General features: G+C 34.3%; 1 protein-coding gene and 1 long non-coding RNA gene across 3 annotated transcripts; both read right to left on the bottom strand.

The window, feature by feature from the left end:
- Positions 1-608: 608 nt before the first annotated feature.
- On the bottom strand, positions 609-3,766 carry LOC147389017 (uncharacterized). Its single transcript, XR_015170416.1, has 3 exons — positions 3,590-3,766; positions 775-880; positions 609-689 (listed from the first exon to the last, which is right to left on the bottom strand). It is a non-coding gene; the product is annotated as an uncharacterized LOC147389017 (long non-coding RNA).
- Positions 3,767-6,916: 3,150 nt separating this feature from the next.
- LOC147389016 (uncharacterized) lies at positions 6,917-8,570 on the bottom strand. 2 transcript variants are annotated; one of them, XM_086419922.1, is made up of 5 exons: positions 8,372-8,570; positions 8,207-8,299; positions 8,005-8,112; positions 7,406-7,924; positions 6,929-7,327 (listed from the first exon to the last, which is right to left on the bottom strand). In XM_086419922.1, the coding sequence occupies exons 1-5, from the start codon at positions 8,534-8,536 to the stop codon at positions 7,247-7,249; spliced, it is 966 nt and encodes a 321-aa protein (XP_086276048.1). In that variant the 5' UTR covers positions 8,537-8,570; the 3' UTR covers positions 6,929-7,246. The 2 variants fall into 2 exon arrangements, with proteins under 2 accessions (XP_086276049.1, XP_086276048.1); XM_086419923.1 differs by lacking the exon at positions 8,207-8,299 and having other exon boundaries at positions 6,917-7,327.
- Between the last annotated feature and the right edge of the window lie 3,712 nt (positions 8,571-12,282).

Here is a 12,282-nt window from a genome sequence, read left to right as displayed (position 1 = left end):
TTCCCAAGTGTTGCTGCTGTACATGTAACTAAATCCAAATAAGAGACCCCCAATTGATGGGCTCCATAAAAGAGATCTTCTCCTTAATAGTTCATCTCCCTACGGTCCCAGTTTAACTGGCCTAGGACAATAATTTGTTTTCCTACAGAAGGAAGAATCTTATCATCTCAACCATCAATTAATACAACTACTTATGGGCTACGCTTTGTTTTTATGGGGGATTTGGGACTTACCCACCTCCTCCTCGTTATTGTGGCATATGAGAAAGATTTCCCTATGTTCCAAAAAATTAGAGTTGCTTCCCTAATACATTTTGGATCTGACAAATTCTAACCATAATTGAATGGTTAGGAAACTCATAGGATCACAGTCATTTTTTACATTGCAACTACAATGCCAACTCCTAATAATGCACCTGCAGTGTCAGGGTCTCATTGCTGTGCAAGTATTTGTCAATAGTGCAAGTCCAGAGTCGATATCCCATAATGAAATCATGCCCTACAACAGGAAAATAACTATAAATATCACATAGAAGTCAAAGGTGTTAGCATAACTGGCAAATCATGTAGAAAGGAAGAAATATACCAGACTTGCAGCATACTGGCCTTCCCATGTTCTTTATTTTTTAAAAGCCAGCTTCCTGCAGAGCCACCACTAGAAGTTTCTGATGGGACAGTCAACAACTTATCCTGTAGAAGAGGGAAATTTTTTTTTCCAATCATGTGCATTATGTACTAATCATAATGAGAATCCCTTTAAAATTACATATTTTACCTGACCAAAACCTGCATTCATGAAAGCATTAACGAAGGTTGCTTTAAGTTCTGCCTTGCTGAATCAACACTTGCACCAGCACTTGCTCAGCCATCAATCAATGCACCTAAGAAAAACAAATGTAAATAAATCATGCAAAAAATTCAGTTTAAAGCCAGACTGACACAAGCTTCAAAGGTTCATTGACTAGCAAAACAAGTACTTGGATGTGGAATGTAGATCTACCATCCCAAAAAAGGCACTCTAAAAAACCAATACTATTAAGTGCATCTTGCTCTTGGGGTTCATATATAGAAATGAATGTGTTTTCTGGTTATAAAAAAAATTTAATTTTGACATTTTCCAAAAAATTATGAGAGATTTTCTCAAATTTTGGCAATTGGAAAGTCAATTAGCCATTAGATTGGTCCTGTTACAAGATGTTATGTTAACTTGCGAGCCTAGCCGAATTCTTTCCACTCGTCTAGGCCTGATGTTTCTCCATTCATATATTTGTCAAGGAATGTTTTCATCTCGATATGTGTCTATCTACATGCACATTGACCCACACATGCACACCCTCGCATGCACCCACACTTGCCAACACTGGTATAAAGTGTACTATGCTCTTATATATAATACCACCAACAGAATACACAACACAAACATATTAATATGATATAGCCTATGCCATTATTTTAAACTAGATACGGTAATAGGACTTCATTGTATCACAATTAAGAAAGGCACAAACCAGAAATTTAATTATTACAACGTAGCATTTGCTTGAATAGATCGACAGCGTCATTGCTCACCGTATGTCAAGCGACACGTGGAAAGAAAAATATAAGTATATATTCCAGATATGGTGGTGCCTTTATATAAAATATAAAAAGTTAAAGTTCTTTTTCCGAATAGCATCATCGAAGAGTAGAAAATGGTGCTCTATGGGGAGAAAACCTCGTGGGTTCTGACTGAGTCAAAGTGGTGAAACAATGGGAAACAACAAATCTGGTTGTTGAACCATGACTTGGATTCCAACTTTAAATTAGTTGAAAGAGGTGCAGGAAATTATCCCATTAATTATTCAAAATATGTTTCAATTTTTTTTTCTTCCTATCTGAAAGAAAATTAGGAGACATGTTTTCAACAAAAACATTTGTCTTTATGCTCAAAAGCACTAAACTCACATAGGGTTTGTCCTCTTGTAAGTGAAAACTGCTCCCAATGTGGGGTTTGTGGCTTTGCACTCTTTTTTGGGTGGTGCTGTTCATCACTCGTGGGTGGGGGGTTAGGTCAATTTCAAAGGACTAAAAAAGTGCAAATTTGTGAGTCTTAGTAGGTCTAGGTTTATCTCTTTATCTAATTTTTGAATCATTTATAGGGCTTATATGGGATTCCTGGCTATGCTTGATTGGTGATATTGGTGTTGATAATTATGATGTCGCAGACATTCTATATTGTGTAGGGACACATTTATTTGCTTATGCAAAAGAAACTTTGTACATTACATGTGCAGACTGATATCATGCGATGAAATTCCCTTAAGATAAGATTTGATGGTGAAAATGATAATGATAGGATCTTATCCGTAAAGTCAAAGTTGTGAAAAAAAGAAACTGATTGTATAGGGAAATCATTTTATCTTTTTGACTAAACATCGTGCTTAATCAAGATTTTAAATGTTATTTGGTCATGTAATAGGCTGGAGCTTTAATGTCTTTAGCACTCATCCAAGTCAGAACTAAAAGATGCAACCAGTTACCTCTAATCAAATAGACAAATACGATCGGCACACGACACAATGGACACTTACTTCCTCCTCGAGCCAATTCATTTGCTCATTTTGAGCAATTGCACATATGCCCAAAATTCAACCTTCCCAAAGCCTAAAAGAGTTGCATGCCATACTCTTAACTTGAGCACAAGTTATTTAAGAGTTTTACCTAAGACCAGCATTTGGAAGATAGAATAGAGTCACTGGGCTACAGAGTTTCACCTCAGACCATTGAAGCTTCAATAGGAGCATAGAGAGGTTGCCCCAAACTACCAATATCTGAGATAAGGGCTTGAATAGGTTTTTTCCCAAGACTCAATGTGCAGGAATGACCAAACAGGTCAAAGGAACATAGGGTGATTCTACCTCAGGCTTTATTTCACTCACAAGACTAGTAATTAGAGAATCACTCACCAGCCAGTCTATGATATTAACACTTGCAAACTTAACCAACTTAAAAGTTGGCACCTAAGTCTTCTTGGGGATTATTGCACGTAAAGTTAATGAGTTGGGAGCCATGAAGCCCTAACCTCTTCAACTAGGATAACTGCCATGGCACCACTTCAAAGGAAATGATTTGAGAAAAAATGATAAGAGAGGAAGACTAGTGAAATTAGGGAAGGGATTAACAAATAAATCCCACTTTCCTCTATTTTATTCAATAATAGAAAATTGCAATCATTAATATATTGCCCTTTGAGTGAAGAAAACAACTTAATAAAGTTTTTTTTTTAAGACAAACAAACTGACAACTATATCTTAACTATGACTGAGGAAGTTCAATGTGTATCATGGAATAAAACTAAGCTTTATGGTCCCTTAGTTTCACAGCCTTCCAAAAACAGAAAGTTAGGCAAAGTTCCTTTAGCAGATATGCATGATCAGAAATTTTAAACATTTTGGAATTGAAAATATGACATCTACGTGGTTGATGCATGTTTCTGTTTGTTTAGAAACGAAAATAAAAAAGCTTAACTGGAATCAATATAATCCATGTTCAAAAGTGAAGGTTATTCATAATATGTGATGACAAGGTGAAAGTATGAAGAATTAGCTCACCAATTAAAACGTTTGGTGCAGTATGTAGTCCAGTCAACCTTTCCAGCACCTTCTGTAGTTGTGGCCCTTGGGGACCTAAACAAGAACAGATATCTTTTATCATAAACATGAAACATTCATTTACAATCTATAATGAATGCACGCCTCAAATCTGAAGAAAATATCAATTTCAAGCACATAACTCTGATAGAATGGTATTTACTTCTACTCAAAATGAAAGAATTAGGAAGGGAAAACTCATTGTGATGTTTCTTAAGAACACTCATTGGTTTTCCTTAACTCATCATGCACTGATAGTATGTATGAAAATGCCTAGGAGCAGAGTTCTAGGTTGAGATCATGAGAAAAAAGATCTATATGGAGGTGTAAAATATCTAGAATAAGCATATAAACGACTGAAAAAAATAGAAAAATAGTCATAAGGGAGCATTCATAGAGTAATGACAGAGTAACAGCTTAACTTGTTTAGGAAATAAGCTGATCTTCAACAACATTTGTTTTAAACGGTTAGTTATGTTCATATGCAAAGCTAAATTCAGGTTACGTTCTATCTACTCTAAAGTACAAAAAAGAATTTACGCAAACAAATAAAAACATAGAATTTGACGTGCTTGCGTGGCATGAATGTTCATCAATATTAAGCCACCTTTTCAGTCATGACAAAAGAAACCACACCAATGAAGCTATCTTCCGTCTAAGCAAGACCTTAAATTGGATCTTCAAAACTTTGAACGTACTGTGTGGCTCAAAAAAAACCGTGGGTTGGTTTTCTAACAAGTCGATTCAAGTAAGCAAAAGAGCAGAAGCAGAGATTAAAACAAAAATCCAATTTTCCCATGTATGAATTGTCTAATTTATATAAGAGGGAATGACACCTATTGTAAAGGTTCCTATAACTTAGGGTAGTAGTTTGGTCGAATGTTTGATATAAATTTTTAGGTGGGCCATTCATATTGGTGGAAACATACAACTTATGTTTCCTTAACACACACAAACCACTTTACAAATTTATAGCAGCTCACCCTTGTTTTTTCAGTACAATTTCAAACTGTTCCCGATGTCACTATCTGTTTGTTAAGGTTCATGACATTTGCCTACCCAACACTTTCACTCAAATACATTCTCATTACTAGATTTTGGAGAACCAATTGGATTTTCCGTTGAAACCCCAAAAGTAAGCCAACCTGTAATGGGTTCTCGTAAAATCAATTGGAGGGACAAGTTATAAAGTAAAATATAACACAAGTTATAGTTACCTCTCCAAAAGCCTTGCACTATCAATAGTTAACAACAGAAATTCCAGCTCCAACAGTCCTACACATACACAAAAACATACATTTCCAAATTAATGCAAAATCCAATAATGTTAGTTAATAAAAAGGAAATAATGCAAATGGATATTAATACCTACAAATGGGTTAAGCTTGGCGAAATTATAGAAAATGTCTGAAAACCCAAAAGAACTTGGGAAGCTCTCTCAAAGCTGGTTACTACAAACAGAACACACCTTACATATATAGCTCTCATTGTGTGCAAGCATTCAATAATTCAAAATTCGAAAAGAACTACCATATAGAAATCCAAAATATGATTGAAATCACAAAATAATTGTAAAGGAACAAACCAGAAAATTATGGAGAAAAAACAATCAATTAAATGTGGACGATACATTAGATATGATCCATAATCAATGGAGTGGACCAGCTCTATCTTTCAGTGCTGAAGATGCATTCTATGTACTTAGTATTAGTCGGGTCCTACTTTAAAGTACTTTTGACTCAAATAAAGTTCCCCAAACTAAAGATAACAGATTTGGTTGTATCCATAGAGTCGAAAAAAGAAGGCGATTGTTCAGTTAAATCATATATAAATGTGGATGATAAGAGTATATTAAGTATGGAAGTCATGTGGAAAACAAAATAATAATAATCAAAGTTTTTTTTACATATGGAATTCATCATAGAACTCACAATATAGAATGTGGGCAAAACAAGCAGGAAATAGTTAAGAACATGAAAATAATTAACACCATAAGCAATGATTTATAACTCTAGCTAGGATAGGAATGCACTAAAGGTCCCCTGTATGGAAACTCCAAAAAAAAGAAAATAAGTCAAGAGTAATATTGTATGTTACATTTTCATCAATAAAATCAATCTTAGGAACCCAATACCATCCAAGTAGAGATGGATATAATCCATTATATGCATCAATTAAACAGAAAATAAAGTGGTTTGAATCTGAATCATTAGTATCTAGTCCTTCAAAATAATAGATGTGACTGCATAGGATCATACATAAGGATACATGAAGAACAATACCAAAATATATAAACCAAAAAAGATCTTTCAATCTTAAGAGGCATTCCCTTCACACAATTTTATAATACCACTTGCTAACTTTTAGTAATCACAATTATTTATAAGGGAAGAAAAAGACCAAACCAAAAGCATTAAGGAAAACTATATGGAACCAAGACTAACAAGTTAAGAAAAAGACTAATATGTAACAACAATTACCTTTGGGTTTGATATGCAAAGGAGTCCAAGAGCTGCCCGACGAATATTCTGCTCTCCATATTGCAATAGATGCTCTAATGATCGAATTGCCATCTCACTACCGAATGCTTCTGCCATTGCTACCATAGCAAATCCAAGCACAGCAGGTCCCTGATGGGTCTCACCCTTCTCAATATGTTGTGCACAATGCCCCAAAAGATCTTGAACCTATACAAAATAAATACAGTTAGCTAAACAATGTCACCAGTGGCAGTCTCGAAAGTGCTACTAAGGCTGGCATAGAGAAGGAATACCTTGAGTACATTCCCAGTTCCAGCAGAAGCACAATCTACGTATTTGGCAATACAATAGATCAGTCAACACAGAATGAAAGAATAAATCTCATCCAATATTAAAGGAAGCTTATAGTTACCTCTCCAGAAGCCTTGCACTATCAATAGTTAACAATAGAAATTCAACATTTTTTCTAAGTGAAATTGAAGTTATGACAGCAAATGTAAATGAACAAACAGAGTTGAAGTAGTAAGAGAAAGAATGACTAAGCAAGTAATACCATTAAACTGTCCTAGCATTATAGATGTTCTAAAATATCATACTTGGATACTTCGAAGTTATAGTTACCTCTCCAAAAACCTTGTACTATCAATAGTTGACAACCGAAATTCCAGCTCCAATAGTCATCCGGGCTTGGGACCACCCTTTTCCCTCCTCCTTTATCCGGGCTTGGGACCGGCAATGTAAAACATATAATTTTACATTGGCGGAGTTAAAAAGGGGTTAGCTAACAAAATAAATAGTTATAAAAGAAATCATAAAATATACGTAGGTAAAAAAGTCTATGTAGTAATCCATTTCATGCAAACAACTTGCACACATAAAGGATGAGAATGTCATACCTACTGATTTGCTGAATCTTTCAGTCAATTTCATCTATTTAGGCTAGTAATGGACACAATCCCAATTTTCAATATTTACAGACCATTATCATAAGTTTTTCATAAGTAAGCAAACTAACAAAATCATAAGTTTGTCTCAAAAAGCAAGTATCACAGACCATTATCCAAAACACAAGATTCACTTAATAAAACTAATAAAACTAACTCATTCAAAAAAATTTCTGACAAAAAAATGCATCACATCAATCATCTAGCGGCTGTGTCGATGAGTCCGGTGGAGTTAGGAACGTACAGCCCGGTGGAGTAGGGAACGTGCCGCCAAACTACAATAAACATATCAGATAATCAAATATATTATGTTTATATATCTAAAATTAAATAAATATAAATTTTTTACTTACACATCGTGATAGGTTCATAACCATCTGTGCCAGATTATCAAACTCAACTTTATCAGCTTGTCTTCGTCGCTCGGCTTCATCCTTATCAGCTTGTCTAAGCCGTTCGGCCTCAATCCTATCAACTTCTCTAAGCCGCTCAAACTCAATCCTATCGACTTCTCTAAGCCGCTCGGCCTCAATCCTATCGACCTCTCTCTGTTTCTCTATTTCATTCCTAGCCATATCGAGTTGATGCTCCAAGGATGACCTCTCATTCTCACGCTCCACCCTTTCACCAGCCAAATTCTCCTCTAATGTTCTTATCTTCTCTCTCAACATGGTTATCTCTTCACTATTCATAGAAGAGGATGAGTCCTGACTAGATGATGACCCCCACAACTTTGTGGGAGTCGGACCCAACCCAAATCCACGAACTCGACCGGGTCTCTCTGCACCCATGACCTGACTAAGTACATCATTAGGTCCACTTGTATCCTTTGAGCCCTCTGGTAATTTTTCAAGTATTTCTTGCATTTCCTTCTACAAAAAAGTGATGATGTAAATTTTATAATTATTATATAACTTTTTGGAGTTCTATAAAATAATGTAATTGCACTTACTATTTTGATAGCAGCATCATCATCAACAGGTACCCCATCTTTATGAGAATGGGTCTTTATCCACATTTCAGCTCTGCTGGGGGGTATGCCAGTGCCATTTCTATCTTCCTATTAAGACATTGATGAGAAAATAATAGTTAATTACATGATTATACTGAATGAACAATGATAATGAACTAAATATTATTATGATTTATAATACCTCTTCGTGGCGAAAGCAAGCAAAACTTTTTGAACCAGACGTATGTAACATTGTCTGTTGCGAGCGATTATTCTTATTTGTCTCACTTCGACGCTGTATTAAGGAAAAACAATTAATAAAAATATCATGTGCAATGGTAACAAATCTGAAATATTAAGCATGTACCTGTCCTAACTCTGAATTCCAATAATCTATGAGTGCTGCCCACTGCTCAATAGGAACACCATCGGGACGATGCTCATATCGGATTGCATCATCATCGTACACATCGTAAATAGTACGTTTAAGACTGCACTTGTAGTCTTTCCATTTCCTACCCATTGTTTTCATGACAAATGAGCGATTCTCTCCAACAATTTCGAATTTTTCCTATATATATCAACATGCCAATCAAATATTATATCATTAACAGTTTCCAGTAAAGACAAAAATAAAATGTATTATAATTATGTTAGAACATATGTAACCTACCAATAGCATTTGCCATGCACACCCCACAAAAGTTAGACATTTTTGGCACATGTTTTCCAGATGGTTGTTTTGCCTTATCAAATTCTATTCTTAGCCTTTTATTTGGTGGGAGAGAAAATAGGCTCAAGTACCTTGTTGGACCCCTTATTTTCTTGGCAGTGGATCCAGACAACCCCTCATCGGTCTCATGCTGTAATGGACTTGACTCATCCTCTGAAGGGTCCATCTAAGACATGCAATAAACAAAAGAGTTAGCACACAATATATTATATGAAAAATAAATTAAATAATTAGTTGTCATTTCTAACCAAATAAGCATACCAATTAACATTCTAAGTTTCAATTGATTGTGGAACCCTTATAAGCAATAACTTTAATTTCAATAACTCAAATTACCAGACAAATAAGAAAACTCCAACCCTCAAGAAGTAGATACAAGTTCACGCTATAACATAAACTAGTAAACAATAATACCCAATACAAATTGGGTATCTTTAAATATCAAATTACCAGAAACAAAACAAATCCCATAAAACTTAACCCTTAATTATTAATCAAAAACTAAAAAATTCCTCCATAAATTTCCTTAAACCAATATAAGCTACCCAATTCAAGATTCTACACAAAATCCAGCAACGAAGTAACAATTTTACCAAAGAAATCCATAGTTCTATAAAGAAAAATGAACAAAAACTGCAAAATTCATGAAAAAAAAACTGATTCAATAATACCCCATATAAGTTGGGTATCTTTAAAGATCAAATTACCAGAAACAAAACAAATCCCATAAAACTTAACCCTTAATTATTAATCAAAAACTAAAAATTTCCTCTATAAATTTCCTGAAACCTGTATAAGCATACCCAATTCAAGATTCTACACAAAATCCAGAATCCAAGTAACAATTTTATCAAAAAAATCCATAATTTTATAAAAAAAATGAACAAAAACTCCAAAATTCATGAAATAAAAAACTGGTTCAATAATACCCCATATAAGTTGGGTATCTTTAAAGATCAAAAACTTAATCCTTAATAATTAACCAAAAATCAAAAAATTCCTCCATAGATTTTCTGAAACCTGTATAAGCATACCCAATTCAAGATTCTACACAAAACCTAGCATTCAAGTAAAAATTTTACCAAAAACATCCATAGTTCTATAAAGAAAATGAATAAAAACTCAAAAATTCACGAAAAAAAGAACATTCAAGACGAAGTAAATGGGATTTATCATAGTAAATGAGGTTTAAAAAGCAAAACCTTTACAAACCTCAAATCTAGAGAGCCTTGGTAAAAAAAACAATGAGTTGAGCTTCTACGCCTTTTGTAGGGATAAAAACTGTAACAAAGATGAAGAGGGTGTGAGAAGGAGAGATTGATTGAGTGCCCTATTAGAGAGTGAGATGGACAGAGAGAGTGCGTTATAGACAGAGAGAGTGCGAGATGGAGATGGAATGAAAGAGGGAGATGTACAGTGTAAGAGGGAGAGAGGAAATAAAATGAAATGTTGGCGCCAAAAATTCGTGATTCTTCGACGATTTCACGCAAATCGCCGTCGGTGTTGCTGTGTTGGTGGCGGTTCACAACCAAAACGCCTCTAAATTCTCTGACTTACGAATTGGGTAGCGTTAGCAAAAGTTGGTGTTGCAATAGAAACTTCCTTATTTACATATGAATTGGGTGGCATTAGCAAAAGTCGGTGTGGCAATAGAAACTCTCTTTTTTTATCCCATTTAAATGAGTTGAGATTCAACTCAATGTAAGGCTGTCAATGGATGCTTATTAGTTCGGAGGTAGTAATATCCAAATCTAAAATTTTTATCTAATATCGAATTCAAATTGGATATTATTCGATATCTGATAGGATAATATAATTATTTTCATTATTAAAAATAATTATTATTTATTATATTATTTATATATAAAAAATTAATAAATAAATAATATAATATAATATATTATTTCGATTCGGATATTATCAGATTCGAAATGCTAATATCCGAATCTGTATCCGTTAAGGATTCAAATATATAAAACTATCCAAATATATTTAACATATAAGTATTTTTAAAATACATCTCCTAAAAAATATATATAGTCGATTAAATCGGTTCAATTTCTAATTCAATGTGATTCATTTTTTGGATGACTCGGTTGAAATGAGGAGTTGAGTCAATTGATCTGTCGAAAGAAAAATTTTGCCGCTTATACCCAAACAAACTAAATGTGTTAACGACGAATCGTTAATTACTACCATTAAAGATTGAATTATCGACGTTTAAAAAACGTTGTAAAACATATTTTATAAATTTAATTAATTTTAAAAAATGATCGGATTAAATTATCAAGAAAAAAGCCGTTGTTTCATGTGTATTAGTGGCACGTGAAGACTGTTCCCATTGCGGTCGGTGCTACTACAGTTACCACTGCTACAGTACCGTTATCCCTACAGTAATACACCTTCCACTCAACAGCTCTCTTGTAGCTTTCTTCCCAGCACTTTAATGAAAATCGATATGAAAGGAGATTGATTGAGTGCCCTATTAAAGAAGGCCGATTGGTAGACCCAATATCTATCAGTACTCGCGATCTGGGGAGTACCCAGGGAACTCATAAGTTAAATCTTTTTTATACATTAAAAATATTCAAGCAAGTTATAGTTACTTTAAACTGCCGTTATTTTTTAAGTATTACCGATGGTTTAATAGAAAAGTGCCGTTGCTTCTTGTGTAGTAGTGGCACATCATGCTTGCCGTTAAAGCTTTTAATATATATATATATATATATATATGGGTCTCGTTCAGCAACAAACATTTTTCAAAACATGGGTTAGAGGTTTTGGAATGGGCTGATTTTTGGTGAGGATGATCTCTACGGTGAGGAGATCATCCTCACCAAAAATCAGCCCATTCCAAAACTTCTAGCCCTATGTTTACAAGTTGAAAAATCGTGGACCGTCCATTTTTTGTAAACCATTTTTATTGGGGTTAGAAGTTTTGGAATGGGCTGATTTTTTGGTGATGATGATCTCCTCATCGTAGAGATCATTCTCACCAAAAATCAGCCCATTCCAAAACCTCTAACCCATGTTTTGAAAAATGTTTCGCCAAAATGTTTGTTGTTGAACATTTCCCTATATATATATTTATATATAATATTCGATCCAATTAACGGCGGTTTTAGACACGCCGTTATTTATACGTATTACCAGCAGTTTTACAAAACTGCCGTTGTTTCTTTACTATTAGCAGCACATTTTAACCGCCGTTAACTAGTTTATATACATTTAAAAATTAATCTATTTAATTAACGGCGTTTTAATAGAAACGCTGTTATTTGTTTGGTATTCCCAGCGGTTCTGTGAAAATTGCCATTGTTTCTTATGTATTAACGGCACAACATAACCGCCGTTAAATCGTTTTTATACGTTTAAAAATTAAATCGAATTGATTAATGGTGTTTTCACAAAACGCCGTTATTTCCATGATATTCCCATCGGTTATGTAGAAACGGCCGTTGTTTCCTATCTATTAGCGGCACATACACTACGTCACAAATAAGAAAAAAACGACTAAATAAGACGGAAAAAACGACAGACGAAAG

This window comes from Akebia trifoliata, chromosome 12 (genome assembly GCF_017979445.1).
Source record: "Akebia trifoliata isolate Shusen 1 chromosome 12, ASM1797944v1, whole genome shotgun sequence".
Lineage (NCBI taxonomy): Eukaryota > Viridiplantae > Streptophyta > Magnoliopsida > Ranunculales > Lardizabalaceae > Akebia > Akebia trifoliata.
Note: the sequence above shows the minus strand (reverse complement) of the source record. Positions and strands in the feature narration are given on the sequence as shown.